The sequence below is a fragment of the Osmerus eperlanus genome, chromosome 12 (genome assembly GCF_963692335.1).
Source record: "Osmerus eperlanus chromosome 12, fOsmEpe2.1, whole genome shotgun sequence".
NCBI lineage: Eukaryota > Metazoa > Chordata > Actinopteri > Osmeriformes > Osmeridae > Osmerus > Osmerus eperlanus.
This window is the reverse complement of record NC_085029.1, coordinates 6,940,439-6,966,682: the sequence shown is the minus strand read 5'-3', so window position 1 is coordinate 6,966,682 and position 26,244 is coordinate 6,940,439. Positions and strand designations below refer to the sequence as shown.

The 26,244-nt window shown below is 44.0% G+C and overlaps 1 protein-coding gene across 4 annotated transcripts in view; it reads right to left on the bottom strand.

Moving 5' to 3' along the window:
* The window catches only part of srcin1b (SRC kinase signaling inhibitor 1b), a 39,042-nt gene extending 15,112 nt beyond the window's left edge, over positions 1-23,930 (bottom strand). For 2 of the 4 annotated variants that reach the window (XM_062474165.1, XM_062474166.1), the window contains exons 1-9: positions 23,624-23,928; positions 19,268-19,294; positions 8,391-8,592; positions 7,521-7,650; positions 6,541-6,712; positions 3,948-4,933; positions 3,635-3,724; positions 3,368-3,408; positions 3,106-3,129 (exon numbers count right to left, since the gene is read on the bottom strand). In XM_062474165.1, coding sequence (XP_062330149.1) covers positions 3,106-3,129; positions 3,368-3,408; positions 3,635-3,724; positions 3,948-4,933; positions 6,541-6,712; positions 7,521-7,650; positions 8,391-8,592; positions 19,268-19,294; positions 23,624-23,887 — 1,936 coding nt within the window. In that variant the 5' untranslated portion in view covers positions 23,888-23,928. Of the gene's footprint in view, positions 1-3,105; positions 3,130-3,367; positions 3,409-3,634; positions 3,725-3,947; positions 4,934-6,540; positions 6,713-7,520; positions 7,651-8,390; positions 8,593-19,267; positions 19,295-23,623 lie in introns of all 4 variants that reach the window. The other 2 variants (XM_062474167.1, XM_062474168.1) reach the window with 2 other exon arrangements.
* Positions 23,931-26,244: the final 2,314 nt, after the last annotated feature.

The following is a 26,244-nucleotide window of genomic DNA, read 5'->3' as shown; positions in this document are numbered from 1 at the left end:
AAGCTGTATTTTATTTTAAAAAAATGGCTGTAATAAACTGGAAATGTTTAGCTACTCCTCAACAGGTCTGCAAACGCCTTTGAAAGCAGAGATTTGTTAAAACGTTCAAATCGTTTTAACAAATTGAGGCGACAAAGCGTTTGCTGACCTGTCAAAGAGTAAACATTTGGTTTCTTATATACTACAACAATACGTGGGAAGATCCCAAATCAAACACGGCGAATCTGGAGCAGACGCCCTCTTGTCAGAGCAATCAGCTGCACTTGTACTGGTGACGTCACTACATCTCCAAGGCAACATATCAACAACTCTTTTGAGAACGTCTTCTTAACCAATAAGAACAGCATATTGGTTCAATTGCAACAACAGTACGAGCGTTCTGATTGGCTAATGGGTAGTCATGCCAGCCGCGTATTAAGTCATTATATATATCTATGCGCGTATTGACCTCATCTGCGGTCTGATACGTGTTCTTATTGCCCTCCGCTGATGTCATCTTCAAAATGAGCGAGATCGAAGAGTTTTAGTAACCAGATGACAGTGAAGACATCAACAGCGACGAGGAAATTCTTAACTTTCTAAAAGAGCAGAAAAGTGTGAACACAGAGAGATAAACGACAAGCGCTAGGCAGATTGCTAGGTTTGGTTGCTCATATTTCAGATTGGTTGCTAGGTGCTAACACCTGAAACACACCGTGAGAAGACTTGAGTAGAGCTGGACAAAACGACATGTTTTAGCTAAATGAAAAGAGCTAAAAATGCCATATAATAAACAACTTACCTCGACCGTTCGGTCATGCCGGGAAATATCAAACTGAGGTTTTAACGTATCGACCGCTGTCACTCTCGGCTAGTAGCGTTAGAGCTAAGTAGTTAGTAAGACACATGCCTGTCATTACTTTAATAAAATAGTAATTTTGTGTATCACATTGTGTTGTGTCTGTTTCCTTTTGAGAAACGTATGTTCAGCCTTTGTGAATGTGAGGTTCGAGAATGGACAAGAATACCTTAATAAATAACTTATAAATGTTTAATAAGGCATAGATAGTTCACACTTTAGATTAGGTCACGCAACAGCCTTAACTAACAGTTAGTGAATGCTTTATAACTTGCATTACTAATCAGAAGTTGCATCATTAGTAAGTCTTTATAAAATAGTTGTTAAGATATCTGCTAAGTATTGGTGTACATAATGTATTCGACTTGGCGTACATTAATTAAAGACATAAGTAAATATGTTGTTAGTTATTTACTCATGCTTTGTAAAGGTAATGTAAATGGTTTGTTCACCATTTGCTAATGCTTTCTATAGCAGCTCATGTACCACTAACACCTTTTAAACTACTGGTTTGCAACTATATTAACAAGCTGTCTATAAAGTATGATAATGCAGTTATCAAACACCTTATGAATTGTATTATGAATAAAATATCATATTTAACAGTGTTTATTAATGATCAACATAGTGTTTAATAATAAGATTATTAACTATTTAATAATGTATTGTTAATGTTTCAAAACGTTTTATAAAGAATTAACTAACTATTAGTTAACACTTAGTAAATGCCAAAAAGCGTTGACTTATTATAAAGTGTTACCACATTTGGTAACATATTTTGATATTCATATTTCCATGCATAATAAGACAAAGGGAGGGACTACAGAAGGCAATCAATTGCAAATAAAGGCAAAACACACTGCTGGTTCACTTGGAATGAATTATTATCAAATATAGATGAACCCTTATTGTGGTTATCCTTTATCTGCACAAGGTTGAATCAGGGAATCACTCACAACCCTGATTAAAGATATGGTTCACCTAAATTATCAAATCTTTCACTTGAAGAACATTTTATGGACTGGAGTACTCACACCCACAGCTTGTAAATATTCTTGCAGTTGTTAGTGGTCAGTATCAGCAGGAAAGTTAAAAGATGAGAGTGAACTGACCTTAGGTAACATGCGTCTATTCAAAAATAAGGAAGCAAATGCCATCTTTTAGGTGAACTATCCCTTTAAAAGGGTTGGTTAGAATACAATGTCAAACAGAGTTCCAAAACACAATAGGAATACCAATCACACTGTACTAATACAGTGCACCTGATACCATGGAGAAACTAAACTTGTGATAAAATATATCCAGGGTGTTCAGAGAGCTTGGGTGTCTAACCACAGCTAATTCTAGAATGGGACTTTCAAGCGAGGGCATGTGGCTGTCACACTGTCCAGTTTAAAAAAAGTGACTTTCAAAGGTCCCACCAGATTTAGCACACAAGGAATAAAAATAAATACAAATATTTAGCTGAAAAACAGGGATTATTGAGAAATAATGCCGTCTTTTAGACCAGAACTCAAAGTCTTGGATTGAAATGTTTGGAAGCTGGAAATCAGGAAGACGACTAACAGAAAGAACAGAAATATCTCAATGCTAACAAAATACTAAAATAAATAGCTGCCTGGCCATGTCTTCATAATGATGGGATGACATAACCATTTCAGCTTCATTGGTCAAGTTCACGACAACCATTGGACAGTACATCCCAAAGAGCAAGTCGCACATCACAACATGGGCTACAAGGCTATCCCACCCAGCTCTGAAATCAACACCTAGCTACTGTAATACACCAGGCAGAATATGACAGACTGCAACATCTACTGTAACTTGACAAAAGCCTTCAAAAAGAAACTCACTTCAGACAAATCACGGACTCCTCAGTGCCATGTTGCTTAATGAGAGACTGAAAACAACTCAAGGACACAACCAGCACAGTACAGTGTGCAGCTTGTAGGTAGTGGTGTTCTAATGTCACCCCACCACACATGACTGAGAGCAGACAAAACATAATGAAACTTCCACCACTTCACACTGAACAGAGGGTCAACAGAGGGTCAACAGAGGGTCAACAGAGGGTCAACAGAGGGTCAACACGTACTGGACCGATTCCCAATCAAGACACTGAACACAGATGTGGATAATTGGAAATTCAGATCCATACACAGATTTTCTGCAGAACATAACGAGGGATAATGACCTCCACAGTGGAGTCAGAGAGACTAAAGAGAGACAAACAGAGGAGGAGGGAGGACAACTTTAGGACATAATACCTTTCTCTTTTTTTAACCGTCCAGCTAAAACAAGAAGCAGGCACGAGTTAATAGCAAAAGCGAAGACAGATACAGTGCGAGCTCGCAACAGCATGTAAGGCACATTGATCACATAAGCAACTCAGTACAATTCTCCTGGGCAAAGAAATATAAATATCAACATCATGCAGTGGGATGGGCTCTTTGTGTACGCTATGACAAGTTGTTTGGAAATGTTTCAACAACAAAAAAAGAAGGTCGTAACTATTGTATAAGTACTCACGGTCTGTCCCAGAACAGTCACTGGCAGTCTCAATCTTCTCACTGTTATTGAGAGATGAAGTGTTCAAGAATTTAGCAATCTGCACTGTATGCACACTTGCAGCTGGCAGTCGGTACTGAAGTAAAGATGCGTGTAAATTATATATTGTGGTGTATTGAGTGTTAAGGTGGGGACTTTTATTGGAGCACTCAAGGTTGACCAGCATACAAGAAGAGTGTATAAGTTTGTTTGTTTGTTTGTTTGTTTGTGTGAGTGTGTGTGTCTTACGGGCTGTCTGCATCTGGTCCCCTGCTCAGTACGCTCTGCAGTAGACCAGTCAGACTGGCTATCTGCTTCTCCATCGCTTCCATGCGCTCCCTTCACACACAAATTATGCCAACAGTCATTCAAACATTCAACATTGAAACTATAATAATTCTCATTAAATTCAGTCTCATACGGCATCCAATAAGGGGAAGGGCATAACAGGAATTTCCCAGGGAGCTCCTCAAGCGTTCCCGTATGTATTACCAGCAACACTGACACATTCCAGACACCCAATACGCACCAGCGATGAACAGTGACAGACTGCTTTTCTTACCTGGTCTCTGTCTCGTTGCCTGGTAGAGGTGAGCTGAAGCCTGGAGCTCCGCCCCCTCCCTCCCCTCCCAGCCCAGCCATCAGACACAGCTGATCAGGCCCCAAACCCAGGCCGGGCCCCTGGCCCCTGGACTTGGGACTCTCCCCAAACACGGAGGACGTCACCGAGTCCCTCCGCAGGGTCTGCCTTCCAGGGGATCCTCGGCCAGGCATGGTGCCCGAATATGAGTCCCTCATGTCGGGGATCTTCTGCGGGCTCGAAGAGGGTGGCACCCGGAACCCCATGGCGAGCATAGAGGCTGCGTAGGTGTCGTTATACAAAGGTCCTCCGGGCCTGTAGAGGGCGCCGCTTTCCATCAACTCGCCTTGTAGGGCTGCTGCAGAGTAGGACGTGAGGGAACGCACTGATCCGGGACCCGGGCCTCCACCCCCGCCTCCTCCCCCGCGGCGGTACAGAGAGCCGTAGGGGTCCACCCTGGAGGGGAGGGGGGAGTGGGGTCCGGCGAGGCTCAGGCGCCCCCCGTCCTGGCTCAGGGTGTAGGGGTCGGCGTAGATCCCTCCCCCGACCCCACCGTCACCCCTCAGGAGCACCACACTGCGGGATCCGCCCACCTCCTCGTCCGGTTTCACATCCCGACGTTCCAGGATTGCGCTGGGGGAGGGGCAGAAACCGCCCTGGGTGTGGTGTTGTTGGTGGTGCTGGGGGTGCTGGGGATGGTGGGGGTGTTGGGGGTGTTGGGGGTGCTGGGGGTGATGGTGTGGCCCTCCGTGGCCCCCGGGGGAGGAGTGGTGGTGCGGGTGAGGGAGGGAGTGGGTGTGGGGTTGGCCCTGAGGGTGAGGGGGGCCGGCGTAGGAGGAGGGTCGGCCACCGCTGTAGAGGAGGCGGACACGGGACGGGGATCCGGAGGGGGGCGAGGCTGAGGAGGAGGGGGGGTTGCTGAGACGACGGTTGGGTGGGGAGTCCTGGGGTGCATACACCATTTCCCTCTGGGATTGAAAGAAAGTTCATGTAAAAAGCAATAAAGAAATAAACATGAATAGAATACAATCCGCTACGAAAGAAATACTGCAAAGGGTAAAGACCACGGCTAAATACGAATGTACAACAAGTCTGTGGGAGGCGCATAATATCAGAAAAAGTTGACACTAAAGATGAAGATAGTTTGAGAATGGTTTCCAACATCCTTAAAATAGCCCCCTGTGGGCACCAGACACTGGACTAATGACTCTGACACCATGATTTCCATCTTGTATCTTAGCAACTGCTTCACATCTTACTTGAGCATCCTGTGATTATACCACACACACGTCTCTCAATCGCAAAGCCCCCAGTGTCACAAAATGTCTGTCATAGTTGGACAAAACACGCAAATCTCCGGCCATTGCACCAAATCCTGCCAATCAATATCCGCCATAAGCCCTGTCAATCCATTCCCCCTCCAATCTGGTGTCTCCACCGTGCTCGTCAGCGCCGGTCATGGTTTATGACCTGTAATCAGATCGTAATCCAGGCTCTGCTGGCTCGCATCCAACCCCACCCTTCACTCACCTCTGTATGGAGGCACACTAAAACATCCCTCACACGTAAAACTCAAGGTAAAGCCGGGTCACTCAATAAAGCTATAAAATGCTAGGGAGCTACACAGGGGTGGGAGAGATTCCCTTGGGAGATGGGGTAGTTGACCTCCAAAATGTACAGGGAGGCTGCAAATCATTCGCGCGTGTGCAAGCGAGCGTCCGAGCTCACTCCCACACACAGGGCCGTCTGGCTCGGGCGATTGACAAAAGCACAAGGGTCAGATTTATCTCGACCTTCTCTCCCTTTCTCACGCTTTTCATTTTGCCCGAACTCTCTCTCTCTCTCTCGCTTTCTCTTTACATCCCATATACTTTCCTCCCCGTCCACCTCAAGCACAACGTCTTCAACGACAGCAACATTATGCTATTTGTTAGCAGTCTCCTTACAGCTCTTTTGAGGCATATTTTGACAAACGCAACAGCACTGCTACTGTAATATCACATTACTCATTCATGCAGACACATTTAATAGAGACTGGCTGGGTTTCATTTGTCTCCAGTAGGTTACATAATGCTCAAATTACCCGGTTTGTAAATATTCACTTAAGCATAATATCACTGTCAAACCCTCTTGAAGGCAACAGAAGTGTAAAGGATAACCCACTTGGCTGTGGATTTCAATTTGACACAATGGACAGCTTGTTAAATGAAACACATACATGCATATGTACATACACTCAGACATATAGATGTACAGTATGGACAGACATTTTGAATCAGCATTTTTCTATTGCACTGCATCTCAAACGTGTTGCCATGACAGCACAGTGTGCATTTGGGCAACCAAACAGAGCCTTTTCAGGATGCACGCACAGAACACACACACAACCCCACCCCCATACACACACTCACACACACACACACACTCACACACATACACACACTCACACACACTATCACACACATATTCACATACACACGCTCACACACACTATCACACACATATTCACATACACACGCTCACACACTCACACAAACTCAAACACTCAGACACTCACACACATGCACACACTCACCCGGAGGTCCCCATTAGCCATATGTGGGTTGTGGTGCCCAGGATAAGTGCCATAAGTGGGCTCCTTGCAGTAGATCTTGATGACACAGCGATCCTGGACGTCTCGTGGGTCCTCCAACTCATAGAAGACGTTGCGTGTCTCATCTTTGATGAGCAGTGCTGTGCTGGGGCACCTGAGATAAGGACATGACAAGAGGCTTCAATCACATTTTCCCATATTTGCATCAACTGGAAAAAAAAATCATTTTGAATCACAGATTATTCCACCGTGAGGATATATTTTAGGCAAAATGTGTCTTTTTCCTGAGCCATCAAGTGTTCATGATCATGCCGACCACAGGCTCAGTGGTGAATATACTGTTTATAGAAAATACAAGTTGTTGAGTAAGAGCAACCATTGCTGCACGTTGTATAAAACAGTTTATGCGAGGTGACTGACTTGTTGTTGAATGAATTGTTCCTGAACAGAGATATTTAGCATATGATTGAGATTTACCTTTAGTAATTTTGCAGAGGCTTTTATCCAAAATGACATACAAATTGTGTTTACTGTAAGTGCTACAGATAATAAAGGACAAGAAGTGTACAGTTCTATCAGTGTTGTCTATCAGAGGTTGGAGCCAAACAAGGCTGTCTTTTACCAGGCACAGTGTAACAACAAGAAAATCACCACAACAAAACACGATCTGATACAAACAGCCACATATCTTACCGTTGTATAAATATAAGTACAACATTGCAGAACTGTGCAGGTGTTGTGTGTATTACATTGACAGTGCACAAACATCTCAAATAGAACAAACACAAACTGTTCTCAGATACCGCGAGAAGAAAAGAGCCGAGCATTAGCTCTGGTCACAATCCTGGTTCTGAACATGGTCGATGGGTATCTCTGCTCAGCGGTAGAGCATTCACCCTGTACCTCACTTTGGATAAGAGCGTCTGGCTCCGGTAGGTGAATGCACTGTGAGGACATGATACCTGAGCATAGCCATGGTGAGCCTCTGGGGGAACATGTGAACGATGAGAGCCCTCAGGGTCTCCAGGCTCGTCAGCTCGTGGGTCAGGTGCACCCTCCTGGTCTCCTCTCCCAACTGGAGGAACAAGATGCCTGCGGGTCCCGCAGACAGAGAATCGGAGGGGAGGGGGAGAGGAGGGAGGAGGGGGAGAGGAGGGAGGAGGGGGAGAGGAGGGGAGAGGGAGAGGAGAGAGGAGGGGAGGGGAGAGGAGGGAGGAGGGGGAGAGGAGGGAGGAGGGGGAGAGGAGGGGAGAGGGAGAGGAGAGAGGAGGGGAGGGGAGAGGAGGGGAGAGGAGGGGGAGAGGAGGGAGGAGGGGGAGAGGAGGGAGGAGGGGAAGCGAGGAGGGTTGAGAGAGGGTGCGTGAGAAAGATGGGGGTGGCAAATGTACACACACGTTATGCACAGTGCGCGGCCTACGCTCTCTGATCCCTCATTATCACTACTAGGATGGAGGGCAGAAAATATATACTTTTGCCGTAATCACATTTGTATCAGTGCTACTGTCATTCAGTTAGTCGCATTCAATTAAGCAATATGCCTCAGAGGCAGTGGTTTAAAGGAGGAATATTGTCAGGTTTAGGGGAAGCTGTAAAGCACGTCGCGTTCTGTAGCTGAGCAGAAGCCAAATACAACTGGACCCCTTTTGTCCCTAACAGTTCCAAATAAATTCAAAAGCATCCCAATTACAACTCCCGACACAATAGACTCCTGCGGTCATGTGTAATATGTCGAAACTACGCTGGTGACAAGCTGACTAATGTCTCCTCCGGTCCGGCCTCGTGGTCGTATAGCAACCCTGCTCGGTGAGGTGGTGACAGGGTCGCTGTCTCACCTGGCGCCCGGAGCTTGGCCTGGCTGGAGGAGCGAGCCAGAGGCAGGCTCTGGCGAAGGCGGTTCATCCTGTTGAACCCGAGGGGGATGTCTGCCTCCGACATGGTCTCCAGACTCTCTGCGGAGGCGAAGGATACCCTGCTGGCCTGGTCGGCTAGAGCCAGCTGTGTGGGGTTGGGTCGGGTCACGCGAGGGGTTCGGGCCTGTGAAGTAGAGAGAAAGACAGAAAGAGAGAGAGAGAGAGAGAGAGAGAGAGAGAGAGAGAGAGAGAGAGAGAGAGAGAGAGAGAGAGAGGACAGTCACACACAGACAAACAACAAACCCTGAGACAAAACAGTGAAGTGAAACCAACAAATACACCACTGACCACTGACTGCAAAACTGTATAACCATGCACATTTCACACACAAGACATAAACAATTAAACTCACAAACCAACACCAGACCGAGGGAACAATTCAACTGTAGAGAAAATGAGACTGCATAAACTGTTACAGCATGGGACTTGCAATAAACCTTTCAGCTTCAAACACAATTTAATCAAAAGCAAGTTGAAATATTGAAGAAATAAAATTTCCAGAACAAGAACGTCTGGAGAGCCACACATACTGTATATTTGTATGGGTACACTGGAGAAAGGGGAAGGAATGGTGCTGGCTTCACCTGCTTCAAATGGAATTAAAGGAACCAAACAGCTCTGTTGGCTAATGCTAATCCCGAAAATCTTTCCAAAAAAATGCAGGTACTGTGATGTGATGCTACTCACAGTAATGTGAGTGACTACTGATATTTCACCTGCCTAATTTAAACCACTGTGGAAAGTACATTCTGAGTGAAGAAGTCCTCTTGTTAAAGGGGTACCAAGAGCTGCTACTGCAGGATGTTTTTAATGAATCCTCACCGGCAGACATTTTCCAGCCCAAAGACTACAGTAATGAGCTCCCACAGTGCTCTGTGAACACTAGCCATGTTAGCTCATGCATCTGTTGTCTTCCCTACCCACTGCCATGGGCCCTCTTGGTATGTTGTGGCTGGCTGACTGCAGTCTGCACACAGCAATGACACCTATGGGCATGCTTACACATGCACAGGGCACATGCGCACACACACACACATGCACAGACATCACTTACATGCATGTCCTTAAGCATACAGTGTAATACTTGCATGTCCCCGTAATACAGTTTCCCGCAAACACACACATACACACACAACCATGTGTATCACATGCACGCATACACACACACACACACACACACACATCCGCAACAGCTTGCAGCTGACAGCTTGCGAGCAGTGCCCCTCGTTTGTGTGGATTTATGGTGTGTTTGTGGAAGTTCAAAACGGCGCACCTCCTGCCTTATTCCAGATAAGCATCAAGCTGCTGAGTAGAAAAAGTTTGCAGCTCCGGGGAATTAAAAGTTTGTGGCTATTCAGCTGCAAAAAGAGGAGAGTGAGCTTGCAGGGGAATTGGAGGTGTAAATAAAAGAACAGGAGAGAGAGAGGGAAGAAAGGAGGGTTCGTTTGGAACGAGGGACGGAATCCAGGACTGAAAGAATGCCTGTTTAGCGTTCGTTGTCAGAGCAGGGTATTACAAAAGACTAAACTGACCCTTACAGGGACTGGTTGGAGAGGATGTGTGGGCATCAAGGAGATGATTATACCTACCTCCAATCTTCGGAGCCAAGTAGAGACCTGTTTGTTTCCCAAATCTGGGAGACATTGCTGTTGAAAACTGGATTCAATGAACGTTCTCAATTTTGCAGATGGAGCATTCTGGTTATTCCCCCTTTTCTAACCCCTATCCGAATCAAACCTTAGCCCTGACAACAGTAATTGACGCAAAATGCATTGTTAAAATATGAGGATGACGAGGCGGAGAGTGGAGGAAGAGTACGCAGTCTGGATACAGGTATGTCTGTGCATAATGCAGGAGGAGAGGTTGTTAGTATTACAGTGTGTGTGTGTGTTTGTGTGTGTGTGCATGTACAATTGGAGGCACGTTGCCATGTGTTTCAGAGAGAAAGTGAGGAAAGGAGAAGGGTTGGTTCGAAGGTGGCCACAGAAACATATGGATTGTGACCAGGGGAGCAGGGGTGGGGGAGGCAGCCAGATCTCCACGGTGGCCCGACTTTCGCTCCCCTCTCTTCCCTTAATTAGTCCTCATCTCTGCAGACAGCCGCTGTGGAGAGGCCAGGGCTTCTCTCTCCAGGTGCTCATGGGAAGTAGAGGACAAGCTTGGCTAGGCTCGGTATGCAGTAGTATTATCCCTGCTGTGTCTACATTACTGCCATGACATTTTCACTGCGGTACTGCCCAATAAACACCCCCACATCCTTCCCCAGACAGCCCTCCTTTTCAATAACACTTTCCCACACTGTCAAATGCCTGTGTTGGCTTGATCTTTTACAAGAGCTTGATGAATTATTTTCACAACTTTCAGCTCGGTGACAACTTAGGTTAATTATTTCCATCACATTTTTGAAGGTGTTAAAATGACTTCATTAAAATATATGAATGTTTACATTGCCAGGTACCCTAGATACTGCAGTCTTGCAATAGCTGGAAGATTACAGCCCACATCAAAACTCTCTTGTATGCACGGTAACTTAAACCTGTGTTATTTTTTTTATTTTTTTTTATGGATTCTTCCGGTGTATGACTGCGGCTGTCTCACCTGTCTTGGTTCAGTGATTTTCACAATGCTCTCAAGAGCTTTTATAAAAAGGATGTATCGAAAAGACAAAAAGGCCTATTGATGCAACAAAACATAAAACAAGTAAAGTGTGGAGGAAATTATATCTACAGTAGATCACAAAGATTACTGCCATAAGCAAATATTAGAAAGCCGAATGTATGAAAGTACAATAAAGCATTACTGGCAAAGTAATGATACTAGATGTATCAAGACAAAGGCTATAGATATTTAAGTATTTGCCGCTACTACTTACTCTCAAGAAGCCATCACATATTTGAGATAACCAATAGAAAATAAACTCACATCAATTACTTCTTCATCCAACATCTTTCTGTGTTACTGTTTGTCTGTTTGGGTGAAAATGCAATCCAATCAATCAAAATTACTTTCCAACACTCTCTCCAATCGAAAACAGCAAGCGCTCATCTGAAACTCCACATATGGTTCTGTCTGTCAGTAGACTGCTGAACTTCATACATCAGTCATGTTGTCACAGTCCCTTACATCTCTGTGTATATTGATGTACGTGTCTTTCCCTCAGTCTATCACCTCCACCTCTGATAGGTCAGCCTTACCATGTGAGGTTCCTCTGACCAATGAACAGAACTTACATTTTGACGGATGAGACAGCTGTGACCAGCTGTGCTGCCGGCACCTTCTCCGGGGTGACCTCCCCCCACCCCACCCCTTCTAGATTTCATGTGCAATACCATGTCGCAGTCCTGGAATACCGTTCCACTGAGCTCTGTAACTGAGGCAAGATGCCCAATCTCCAGTTTGAATGGATTTATTTAAACCATTTCATGTACTGTTTGAGCTCAACTAAATGCAGAGCACCCTGGGAACGTTAATTCTCCAGTTTACTCACTTCTCTACCCACCCACCTGCCTACATCTACCTATGTGTGCAACCCGGTTCAGTTAGCACACACTCACATCCTGTGATGCACAGTACAACAGGCAGTGTATTCCTGGTGGAATCCAACGATTGCTCCAGTTAACTGGAGGAGGATACCTTCGAGCTATTTGCCTATTTGTAAGCAACAGTAGACACAGAGTGTGTGATCAAACATGGATTGAGGTCCGGCTTTTATAAGATGCACGTGAAGTAAAAAAAAAAAAGATTGATTTGGTCAGGACCCTTCTTGTTTTCTTGGATTTTGTTCTGTTCACCAGCGTTCCCCCTTGTTAATCGCTGCTCTAAAACCTCACTGTCTTGGCAGATCCCCGCCAAGTGTAGATAAGTGATTCTGGCTGCATGCCAGAGCATAAGGTCGCCAGTAAGGGGGTGCATGGCAGCAGGCAGCCTTTTAGGGAGAGGAAAACACTCCAGCTATTCTCTGAGTCGAATCGGGGAATGGCGTTTTCCCACCTGACGCAGCAACGACATACAGCGAAGGATAACAACAGCAGATGGCATGATGCTTTACGGTTGAGTTGCTTGTTGGGATATCCATGGCAAAGAGCGAACTGGTTAGGATGTGATTTGAGTGTGCGACCTTTCGTATGACACAGACGTTCTCTCTTGGGCTCTCTCATGCTTTCCCAAGTGGTACTGAGACATTTAAAGATGTGTAATTTATGTGTTTTTTTATAGTTTGTTCTTTTCGATCTCAATTTATAGATATTGTTGAAAACAATGTACCCTACTATCTATAATAAAGTCATTTGTGTTGTAGCTGCTAAGGTACATTAAACTGACGTGTCTTCAGTAATCATCTGTAATGTAAAACAGTCCCTTCTTGGACAGCATCAGGAAGGCCTTTAATTGGAAAGGTGTCAAATCATCTTAATTTGTCATTTTAGTTTGTCATTTTAGTGTGTATTCCTGTTTTGTTTCCTTTAGTACTTACAGCAGATTGATGATACTTTCTAACGAACTGAATTGATTGTGTGTCAGAATGGCTTTCCCCCGTGTGAGCCCCCACACCAGATTCCTGTCTGGGGGCTCACAAGCCCTCCATTCCCAACGCCCACACACCCACCCCCACCCCCCCACACACACTCACACACACACACTCCCCCCTCCATGCCCCTCCCTCTCTCAGATGCAGCGGTGGTTGCTAAGCAGGACTCTGGCAGATGATAGGCTGCCAACTGGATAGGTCAGATCAACTAACGGTCTCCAAGGCAGAGTATAAGTGAGACAGCAGGATACAAAAGAAGTCCTCACCTCTGTGTCGAGGACAATGACTTTGTGGGACGGAGCATGGGATAATTGTAATGATTTTCTCCAGTGCACCACAATTACATGTAATGACAACAATTTTGGAGGCTGTTGTAATTTACCATCCAGTGCATTAAGATGACATGTTCTTAATTTCTCCTCCTACCAATGTATGTTATGGATTCTATTGTTCACGTTTTGTGTGAAATCAATCATTCCTTGTAACACCATTCATACAATGGTTTTCAAATAAGGATTTTGGTCAATCTTCAATCAAAAGATCTTTGTATACATCTAAGAATTGCCTGGTTGCACCACAGAGTTAAAGATACAGTGTAACTCCTTCTGGGGAAAAAACTGCATGCCGAGTTGAAGCTGAGACTGTTGACACAGTCTCGGCTTCAACAGTGGCGAGGGGAGGGAAGACAATAGACTCGGAACATTTTTCCCAGTCCTGACAGACATACAAGACCCTGAGCATGTGATCTAGACTAAGGGGTATTCATATTTGTATTAGTCAAGCTCAGAGCTGTTAAAAATCTTGTGAATTATGCAGCTGCAGTCCTCTGTTTCCTCAGTCGCTGGCTGGGTCTGTCACAAACACGGGCACCGCTAGCGTTTGAATCCAACCGGACCCCACGGAGCCTCAGTTTAAACAGGCTGTCAGTCCCTCGCTTTAGGAGGAAAATGTACAAAGCGGGATCGGGGTTTGTGTATATGTGTGAGTGGTATGTGCGTGCGTGTGTCTGTGTGTGTGTGTGTGTGGGGGGGGGGGGGGCTCATGCAATCTAGGTACATGCTAGATTGACAAGGTGCCTTCCTACACTGTATGGGTTTGTCTGCCCACTGCACAGCCTCCACGCCCTTGACTGTGCGCATGTGCCCATATTTAATACGCTAATGAACGTGTGTGTGTGCTTATGTGTGTGTGTGTGTGTGTGTGTGTAGAGCTTAGTATGTTTCGAGAGAAAGCGAGCCAACGAAACATCAAAGGGGACCAGTAAGAGGACATTACAAACACGCCCATGCTCACACAAACTCGCACGCGTGCACACGCGCACACGCACGGAAGAGCACTGCTGCAGGGATTTCTGTTGCATCAGAACAGGAGCAGAGCAGACTGCCTCTCTCTCCCCGAGAGGAAAGGGAGCGATAACCGATCCTGTCGAAGCTCGAGGCCAGCAGCGGACTGGGGATTCAAGAGAGCTTGAGTGTGTGACGGGGGAACGAGATAACGGCGACGGACTGGCATTTGAAGGAACTCCAGTTATGCAATGGATCGGAATGGGTTGTGTGACGTTGTATGCAAATGAGAATGCAGTAAATGACAAGAGATGTGTATTTGAGACCACATAACAGGAAGCTACAATGTCTCTATAGTGCACGAAAGTGATAGATGCCATGCTTCTACACACACACACACACACACACACTACAGTGTTGCTATTTCGGTCACCATATGGCAATTATAAATGAATTTTTTTTGTGTTAATAACAGCCTATTGAAATACACTATTGGAGTTGTATCTGGAATATTGCAATGCACTAAGAATTTCAACTCCTGTCTGCGCTACAAAGCTTCAAGCCATAACACATACATGGGAGCCAGAGTACAGTATGACCCCAATTTCTGCTTCCTCACACTATTTACCTCTAAGTTTTTGACTCGATTGGACAATTTCACTGATCGCTTTTAAGGCACTACAGGGTCTTGCCTTGCCTTGACTCAATCACAGAGCATCCTTCTGAGGTGATGAACAGCCTAAGATCATCAGGCTGAGAATTCTTGGCTTTTCCAAAGTCTAAAATGAGAACCAAGGGAGATTGGGCCTTTGCCTTTAAAGTTCCTGGGATGGCTTCCCTGAGGAGATGAGGGCTGTAGGATCCGTTTCCTCTTTGAAGTCACTTTACATTAATACCATACTGTTCAAAATTTGATTTACATTTGTGTTTTCTTTTTTTTTTTACAAATACAGGAGTTGATAATTGTATTGCTGTTCATACACTAAACCAAAAAGTTGAATGTGAAAAGTGTGCAATTGATTTACATATTGTTGGCCATGTATGCAGACAGGCCACTTTCCATGAAATATATATTTTTCAGCTAAGTCAGCTTTTGATGAATATATTTATTATTCTGGTTCAAAAAACCTAAATCAATATATGCAATCATTTATTGCTCTATCTCGCTGTATCTCCCCTCTCTCTCATGCATGATTATATATCTCACACATGCATACACAGACACACACACGCTTAGTTATTCGGTCAGCAACACTCTCTCACCAGTCAGATCTCCCTCAAAAGGGAATTATTCATGTTAGCATGACCTGCACAGACATATTTAAGGCCCTCCAGAGAAGCCAGGATGTGCTGTCATCTAGGTTTCTGTCATATCATGCATATATCGGCAGTGGGGACTGACATTTTGGGAAGCAAAGGGATTTTCTAGGTGCTGCATTAAAACTGCTTGTGTTTGCATTTACTGTAATGCCTCCTGGGGGCTGAAGATATATTGTTTAGCAGGAGTCCAGTGTCCAATGGTTCTGCTTAGACATTTATCCTCCTTGTGAAAAGGATAAAGAACACAGTCGAATACATTAGGAGGTTCATAAGACGGCTTCATACCATGTCATGCATGACAGGGAAAGGTGATGTCTAAAAGGCCTAATTGGTTGTATTGCATAGAGGCTGCTTTGATTGAGTGAAAAACCCTGTCAATTAATGTAAATAATAACATACGTATTACAGCGCATACAGTACAATGAGGCAATATTTATTTTATTTGATCACTCTGTCCCTACTGTATCAATAGGTGCTCCAAAGACTAAATTGATTGTGGCTTTAGTTTAATGGCAGTACAGTAGAAATGATCTACGATATAAGAATTGCACAGGTACTCAGGGATGCAAACTAAACAATTACTGAGAATGACAGGGAAGTCTATGTCTAGGGGAAGGACTACAGTAATCGTTTATTTGGCCATTGTCTCTGGATGTTAATCCATGTATTTACCCTTGTGGGTAACACTTTATAATAAGTCAATGCTTTTTGGCATTTACAAAGTGTTAACTAATAGTTAGTTAATCCTTTATAAAACATTTTGAAACATTAACAATACATTATTAAATAGTTAATAAGATTATTATTAAACACTATGTTGATCATTAATAAACACTGTTAAAAAATATGTATTTTATTCATAATACAATTCATAAGGTGTTTGATAACTGCATTATCATACTTTATAGACAGCTTGTTAATATACTTGCAAACCAGTAGTTTAAAAGGTGTTAATGGTACATGAGCTGGTATAGAAAGCATTAGAAAATGGTGAACAAACCATTTACATTACATTTATAAAGCATGAGTAAATAACTAACAACATATTTACTTATGTCTTTAATTAATGTATGCCAAGTCGAATACAGGATGTACACTATGCTTTGCAAATGTCTTAACAACTATTTTATAAAGACTTACTAATGATGCAACTTCTGATTAGTAATGCAAGTTATAAAGCATTTACTGACTGTTAGTTAAGGCTTTTGGGTGACCTAATCTAAAGCGTGACCTATCTATGCCTTATTAAGCATTTATAGAAAGTCTATAGGCCTACAGATGTTGTGTTGTTGTTTTTTAGAAGAAATAGCTGTTAATTTATTTACCTGCAGACGCCATCTTGTCAGAGCAATCAGCTGCACTTGTACTGGTGACGTCACTACATCTCCAAGGCAACATATCAACAACTCTTTTGAGAACGTCTTCTGGACCAATAAGAACAGCATATTGGTTCAATTGCAACAACAGTACGAGCGTTCTGATTGGCTAATGGGTAGTCATGCCAGCCGCGTATTCATAGTCTATATAAACACCATAGACATATGTCTATGATAAACACTATGAATACGCGGCTGATACGTATTCTTATTGCCCTCCGCTGATGTCATCTTCAAAATGAGCGAGATCCAGATGACAATGAAGACATCAACAGCGACGAGGAAATTCTTAACTTTCTAAAAGAGCAGAAAAGTGTGAACACAGAGAGATAAACGACAAGCGCTAGGCAGATTGCTAGGTTTGGTTGCTCAGATTTCAGATTGGTTGCTACAGTAGGTGCTAGTAACACCTGAAACACACCGTGAGAAGACTTGAGTAGAGCTGAACAAAACGACATGTTTTAAATGAAAAGAGTTAAAAATGCATATATTAAACAACTTACTGACCTCGACCGTTCAGTCATGCCGGGAAATATCAAACTGAGGTTTTAACGTATCGACCGCTGTCACTCTCGGTTAGTAGAGCTAATTAGTTAGTAAGACACATGCCTGTCATTACTTCAATAAAATAGTAATCTTGTGTATCACATTGTGTTGTGTCTGTTTCCTTTTGAGAAACGTATGTTCAGCCTTGTGAATGTGAGGTTCGAGAATGGACAAGAATACCTTAATAAATAACTTATAAATGTTTAATAAGGCTTAGATAGTTCACACTTTAGATTAGGTCACGCAAAAGCCTTAACTAACAGTTTGCTTTATAACTTGCATTACTAATCAGAAGTTGCATCATTAGTAAGTCTTTATAAAATAGTTGTTAAGATATCTGTTAAGTATTAGTGTATAATGTATTCGACTTGGCGTACATTAATTAAAGACATAAGTAAATATGTTGTTAGTTATTTACTCATGCTTTGTAAAGGTAATGTAAATGGATTGACTTATTATAAAGTGTTACCCTATTGGGTATAGTATAGTGCTGGTATTCAGCACTGGACAGTGCCGAGTGGTCCACACTCGAGACGGCGCTTGTTTCAACTGGTTGCAGCTGGCTGCCCCTGATGAGGGACCACACCTGAAAGTGATCTCTCACCAGGGGAGCGTAAAAGGACTGGGGAAGCAGCCTCACGGGAGAGGAGATAGGAGAGACACGGCTAATGGTGTACTGCAGTGTCCTCACAGGTGTCAAGGAGGAAGACTGTAACCGACCGCCTGGAAGCTCAAGTCCGACATCCCCTACCTCACCCACACTACACCCCATCCACCCACCCTCACCTCACATCACCCTACCCCACCTCACCCACACAACACCCCACCCACCGACCCTCACCTCAACCTACCCCACCTCACCCCACACCATCCCACCCACCCTCACCTCACCTCACCCTACCCCACCTTACCCACTCTACACCCCATCCACCCACCCTCACCTCACCCTACCCCACCTCACCCCACACCACCCCGCCCACCTGAAGGTACACACACTGATGTTGTTGCAGACACATATGAGCTTAGCACACAAACATATAGTACACCCACATGCACATGCACACAGCATACAGGTTGTTGTTTCTCATCATAAACAAGGCCACACAAGGAAACTCTTTGCCATGAGGTTACTACTGTCCCATGTAAACCAACAGCAATACATTTTGTTCTGCTACGGTTGTGAAGTTTACTGACTTAGCGATAAGAATAGAAGAGAATACCTACCATCTGTGTTTTCTCTGTTTCTATGAGTATGTTTAGTTAGTGATGTTTTGTAATTTTAGCTCGGTCTCATTGTTTGGAAAAAGAGCTCAGTTTGATGACTAATGCATATGTAAGATTGTACACCTATAGTAAAAATATTGTCAGTACACAGGGTTTGTGATATAATTAAATGGTATCAAGTATTTTTAGGTATAGGTTATTATGAAAGTGTACAAAGGCACAGAGGGGTAAGGGGGGTCGATACTGTAGTTGAAGGTTGTGTTAGTTGAAAGTTGTTACCAAAACAAGATAAATGTTAAAATCCACATACGCCTGGAAAGCCCAACCTCCCCCATACCATGTTTCACTTGGTAATAACTTGATGTAATAACTTACTGTACCGCTAAACCGCAAAAAAGTGTAAGTACACACATTCTTATGTAACTACAATGTATATTGCCATGGTAGTTCATGTAACCTTAAAGTAAAGTGCTGCCCCACACAGTAACATATTCACATTAAAACACAAACAATCTTAGAACTAACCTTGAAGCTCCAGTAGTTTGGCTGTTGCTAGGGAGGGAGGAGGGGGGGGTGGGGGGGGGGTGGAGTGAAAGAGAGGAAGAGAAAAGGACTAGTGTTAGACATGTTCCCAACCCTTAAGCTGGACAACTGTTTTCTCCTTGACAACTGTGAGTCAGAGATAGAGAGACAGATGGAGAGAACCAGGGGACAGGGAGAACGGGAGAGAATGAGAGAGAAAGCCCTCTCTGTCAGTCTCCCCACAGGAACTGAGATAATACAAGAGTGACTAATGAAGCTTGACAAATCCCAGGAAGTTTGTTGGAGAAACTGGTCAAACAAGTTTGGTATTTACTGAAAATTCAGCTCCACTTCAAGAAAGATCCATTTGATCAAATACACATACATATAAACATGTTTGTCATATTTCCTATTCCATCAGGATTCAATGGGAAAATGAGTTCCTAATTATTGTGATGATAGCCAGATTAGCTTCCGTTGTCCTTCATTGCCATCATAATAGCCTTTTAATTGCTTGTAATTGCTTCTCAGCAATTAATCAAATGTTTACAGTGACTTCACACACACTAATGATATACACCAGCTTCTGATCAAACCCCCATGCATACCATTCCCACAATTAGCTGGCTGCAGTTCAGAAACGGATTAAAGCAAATAAACAGAGTGGATTACAGAGCTTGACTTTCTAATGCAATTTGGATGGCCTCCTCTGAAAAGGGCAAGGTTCATTGAATCGATTTCGATACGAGGTTTGTGCGTGGGTGTGGGGTTCAAGAATGCCCCACACTCCTACTGTAACAGTAGGGGACAATGGTAATTAGCTCCTGCAATATGGTGTGTTTCGTGGAGTTGAAAGCCTGTGTTGCAGTGTGTGAATTATTCATTCAAGAAAGGTGCGAAACATCAAATAGTGTGGAACGTCAACAGAGCTTAACAGAAAGAATGCCTTCAGGAGCACAAGCAATTTTGGCTACCAAGAAATAATATTCCATTGGGTCTCTTGGAGTAAACCCTATCCATCTCACCTTAACTGGTCCCCATCCAATCTGGGGCACCCTGAATCATTTTCCCTTCCTCCCTCTAAACAAAACCTCTGTGGAGACCAAACCACTAAGCAGAACACTTGCCTACTCTGCAGTACTATTTATGTATGGTAGATTGGACTTGTCAGTCATCTGAAGATTCAATACGAGCAACACAACCTAATGAGAAAAATATTATACTAAAATCAAATATGAGGCCTAAGCTTAAACTAACATTATCTATTATGGTACAATAGGTCTAATCACTGAGAGACACAGAAAACGTAATTATCTGTTTCGTTTTTTTAATTAAAATAGAACAATATTCCTTAGATTGAACCAGGTAAGACAGATGTAGGGAGTATAGGAATCCAGTGAGCACAAACACATATGTCATAAACAGTGGAGATTTCATGAGAAATTTAAAATTTACAATGGGATTTTGACTATTTGATGGATTTGTGGAAAATAAAAAAACATCAAGAATGGTAGCTCACTGTTATAGACGAGTACAGTGGTCTTTACATATGAGGATTGAAGACATTTTCTGATAAGAAATTCATGTCCAGTTCCTTATTTTCAGAAAATGAAAAAAGAGACTTGGATTCAAGAATGGATTGCTTGAGACCCAAAACATAACCCCTGATGACTAAGACCCAGACCCAGAACATTAGTGGACCTAAAAATGCTTGAGACTGAGTCAAATAGACCAAGACTGTACAGTACCTGCTACTGGAAGCAACTGAATTCTTAACACATTGTTCCTACACTATGGGGGAATCCTAAAATCCTACCAGCAAATACTCTGTTGCCTGCCACCCTCTTTGGATTTGGACGGGAGGAAAGCTAGATGAGGATAGACAGGAGAAGAGGCAGGAGGAGAAGACTTGGGGATGAAAGCGACTGAAGCCTGTGGGCAGCTTTGACCCAGATACAGAGCTTTTGTGTGGCCTGCAGGCTTGTGTCCGAGTCTTCCTGATCATGTGTCTACCTGATCATGTGTCACACAGACACGCTCTGCCACCTAGATGCAAAGAAGACTTGTCCTTCTGCTCAAGACCAGGACTGACTTGGTTGACCTTGGTGTACATTATTACAGTACAAGGCAGTGGTGTAGTTATTAAGTCCAATACTTCTGTACTGTACTACATTATCCTATACTAGTTTACTGTCCATACTACCTCTTCATATACTCATGTAATCATCATCATGTACTCATATCTTCCCATGTCTACCCTACCTACATATACACACTACACTGGCACCAAGTTCCTTTTGAAAGATTCTAAGCTGGAAGACGCATTGTTTCTAGCGTACGCACATCGACACACACACACCATGACGTCATACAGTTACAGTATATCTGGCATGTTCCTCAACCATGGGTTGATGCATCATACTGTATCTTACATTTCCTCACGGGTGCCTAACAAGAAGGCGTTCCACAACATAAAATTGTGCCCCATACAACATTGAACTGGTCCCCTATGCACCATGACTCAATGATAATGGCCAGCAATATCACACAGACTCTAATCCCACAGTCCACGTAGGCATTGTGACAGAGACACATAAAGACAGATGGAGAGAGAATATGTGTTTGCTTGTGTGTGTGAGAGTGAAATGCATGTCTGACCTGCATGCCAAGTAGCTGTCTCTATACCCTCCCTCCTCTTTCTCCTTCTCTCACTCCCTTTCCCTCCCTAATGCTCTACCCTCACACACAGACATACAGACACATAAACACATGACCATGGTATAGCCCCCTCCCCTTCTCTCAGATACTGCGGCATCACAACCACACCTGGCTGACACCTGAATCACTGACATCAAAACCTGGCAACCCCAACACCCAACCACACACAAACACTGTCATATGCAAACAGCAAACACACACTGACACACAGATAAGAGAAGGCGAGTGGTGTGCACTTAATGTCTCACCTGCACTGGTCTCTCTGCACACACATGTACACCACCTGATTGGGTTCACACTCTCTCTCTCACACACACACACACACACACACACACACACACACACACACACACACGCACACACAAGTAGGCGTCAAGCAGGTAGCACTCAGTCATATAGCCATGGCACTCTCTCTCTCCATTTCTCTCTCTCTTCCTCTCATCCGTGCTCTGTATATTCCTAACGCAGCAACATTTATCTTCACAGTAACGCCAGCCCACAAAAGATTTGAAAGCGTCTCTGCGGAATAATGAATGACAAGGACGGATAGGTAGATATATACCTTAGCTACTTAACGAGCCCTCCGGCCGACTGGCGCGTCCCCTCACTCCACAAGCCTCCCTCTTCCTCCTCCCCCCTCTCCATTTTCTCACTGCAACGGCGTGTCTTTTTCCTGCGCCCGGAGGACCGCTAAATCCCTCGCACTGGTGCCGTAGTAACGCCTAGCAGCGTATCGCTCCTCACACACTCGCTGTCTACTCCCGCTACGCAGAGACAGCGTCCTCCCTCAGTCTCTCTTACTCTCCTCCTCTCTCTCTCTCTCTCTCTCTCTCTCTTTTCTCTGTCCGCTGTTGCCAGTCGCTCTCCAGCACCAGGCATTGCCAGCCATATGATATCATTGATTCGCCTTATAAGGGAAATGGGGGTTGCCGTAGCAACCCTGGACTCCACCTGTTTCTCTGGTTCTCTTTCTCGGTCTTCTTTCTATATGTCTTACACACTTTTGTGCAGAGATAGGTGGTGTGTGTCACTAAGGTAAATACAGAACAAATGAAAAGCAAAGAGAGGGGGGGAGGAGCGGAGTGGTTCTATGATGGATTGAAGTATTCCCATGGAGGTTATTGGTTTGAGCAATGGAGGGAAAGAGAGAAGGGGAAATGCAGGGGTGGGGGGGGGGGGGTGAGAAGAGTTAGGATTAGCGGTTTACACAGTGACAGTTCGGCTGGTGCACTGATCCCCCCCTACCGTTGCAGCCATCAAGTCAAAAGATTCTAGTTTGATGGATAGGTGAACAGAGGGACTACGTGGTTGATGAATATTTCTCTCGAACACCATCCATCTTATGATCCCTTCTCCATCTCACTTTTCTTTTGACAGTTGCTGATAGCTCTATCAGTCAGCCAACTGATCACCAAGTTCTATGGTCCTCATTCTCCAGGCTCACGTCTACCATCTTGTGTTACTGTGTCACGGACCAGAAAAGCTAAGTATGGTTTGACCTGCCTGAAGGACTACATCGGCAACAGTGTGTAAATGTCCTGGAGTTTCAAGTCTTGTTTAATACAACCACTGCACGGAGAGACGACTGCCAAGAGCAAGCAAGGGCTTGTACATTTCTGCATGCGGCAAAAACCCCATTACCTGTTGGCGGCCACAAGGTGCCGACCCCTGGGACATGTTGCTGGGGCTGTTGGGGTATTTGTTTTTCTGGAGATCCATGAAGGCGTCTCGTTGGCGCTCTATGTCGGCCTTGTGAATGTTTGTGAGGGCCTCCAGGCTTTTGGTGGCGATGGAAGTGTGCCGGCGGTCCAGGGATGAAGCCAGCCCTCCGTTGTTGCTTTCGGGGGAAGCGACGGGCAGTTCCCCCGCCACCCAGGGTGTGGTAATCCCGCGGAAACTCTGCATCGCCAGCGGAGATCATGTGACCCTTTCTCTTGTCCCGACCTAGAAAAGGTCAAAGGTGAGGGGGCTTGGGTCAGGTTACAGAGGATGCTGTTATTAAACGATGGATGAACTATCAGACAAATGCCAATGAACATTGTCTAATTGAAGCTGTGAAGGCTTAATACAATTGCATTCTGAAGGTCAAAAGGACATTAGAATTCATTGTGTATTCTTTGAATATTACCTCAAATATTGTATTGACCAGTATTATATAATCTGGTAAAAGGTAATATGGAAATTATATTTGAGATGGATCAAATGCTTTGAGCTCTTTTAAAACCTGTGTATATGTGATTCTGTCCTTGTACTGTGTTAGTTATTCTCAGCCAAGATTGCACACGCACAAACATGCAAACATGTGTACAGGAAGACGCTCTCTCTCTCTCTCTCTCTCTCTCTCTCTCTCTCTCTCTCTCTCTCTCTCTCTCTCTCTCTCTCTCTCTCTCTCTCTCTCTCTCACTCTCTCTCTCTCTCTCTCTCTCACTCTCACTCTCTCTCACTCTCACTCTCACTCTCACTCTCTCTCTCTCTCTCTCTCTCTCTCTCTCTCTCTCTCTCTCTCTCTCTCTCTCTCTCTCTCTCTCTCTCTCTCACTCTCACTCTCTCTCTCTCTCTCTCTCTCTCTCTCTCTCTCTCTCTCTCTCTCTCTCGCCTCTCTCTCACACTCACACACACACATACATCCAGCACACACACACACAAAGTACATCCTTTGCCCACACACTGCAGCATGTGCCACAAACTACAACGGTCTACCATCATAATGGGGACCTCAGGGTAACTCAACTGTCACAGGGTGAGGTTTGAGATCTTTAAGGTGACAGTGAATTTGTCACCCAGACTTGTCAGGGCCGCTCTGTCAGCAAGCATTTCATGGAACATTATCAGTCCCTCCTCTGGGATGAACATCATAGCGCCACCTTGTGGCCATAGTTCAGAAAGGATATTTTGCAATACATTAACAGTAAGACATCATGTAATACAAGCGTCTATCACAGTCGGACCTAAATGTAATTCACCCATCCTAATTTACAGTAGTGCATTATAGAAGATATGCATCCAAAAATCCCTGTGTGTTGACAGAATATCAATTTTTTTCGTCGTCCACTGATGGTGTAGTTCCCCAAAGCCTGTGTTTGAGAGCAACACGTGATGTGAAATGAAAGGATCATGCAATAAGCTGCTCTCCAAAATATATAGTAGCTTAGCTGTTGAGCACAGTTACTCTACTGTGTGTTCAACTACCTGAACAGCTGACGCTACTGAATCTATACAGTAACTCACGTCTCTTATGGCTGTGCTGATAGAGGGATCCTTATTGATCTTCTCATCTGAAGCCCATTACCCTGTCTAGGGCTGTGAAAATCCTTGTGAGCTAGCAGCCTAGACTGTAACTCAAAAGCTATTACTTTGTGGATATAGACCTACATGGATGAAACATCTTTAGGCCCTATAAAGTTGTTGCGACACATGTCAAAACGTCACCTCTAATCCCAGACGAGGACTACCTTCATTATGCATAAGGATTCGAAACAACCAAGAAATCCAACAAGATTTATTTAAATGCTGTCTATTTTTATTTTTTTGTCTAACCTTCCATTCAATTCTTATGGGTTCTATGCGATGTTGACTTTAGCGGTATTATGCACGTTCTTGCTTTTGATTGACAGCTTCAAACCCCTGCGCTTCAGGAGGGTAGGGAACATGGGACACATGCTGATTGCTTAGGTGCATCTTGCATGAATACCCAAACCAAATGATGGCTTGATTGTGCAATCATTTTCACCCTTCAAATTTGACAGATCATCAACTATCCTCAGTCCTCTGAAGGGAAGAATGAATCACTTGTTTCCCTGGGTTTGCTAGTATATCGCATATCAGGTTTCACTGGTGAGCAAACCCTAACTGGAGAATTGGTTGTGTTTCCATCCAGAGGCTCCTGAAGATTTTGAGAGATTGTTCTTCCTTAGCAAGTACAATTGTAGCATACTAATAACACTAAGGTGGGATTTATTCCAGTCAATTATTCTAGGTCTGTTTTTATAATTGTGAATAATGAAATTACATTTCAGTGTCTTTAAGGGGTGTGACTGATAGTCCAATATGGGAATAACCAGAAGTAACTTCCTGCAAATTACATATTTAAATGCCTGTTATGTTCCTCTCTTCAAACAAAACATTGTCCATTGCTTGGAACCCTGGCCAGGGTACAATCCTGTTTGTTAGCATGTTAGAGTTGAGTTTACTCCTGTGTTACCTCATTACATCCCTCTGAATGGTATAAGCTACAGTGATACTACAAACTATTACAATGCACT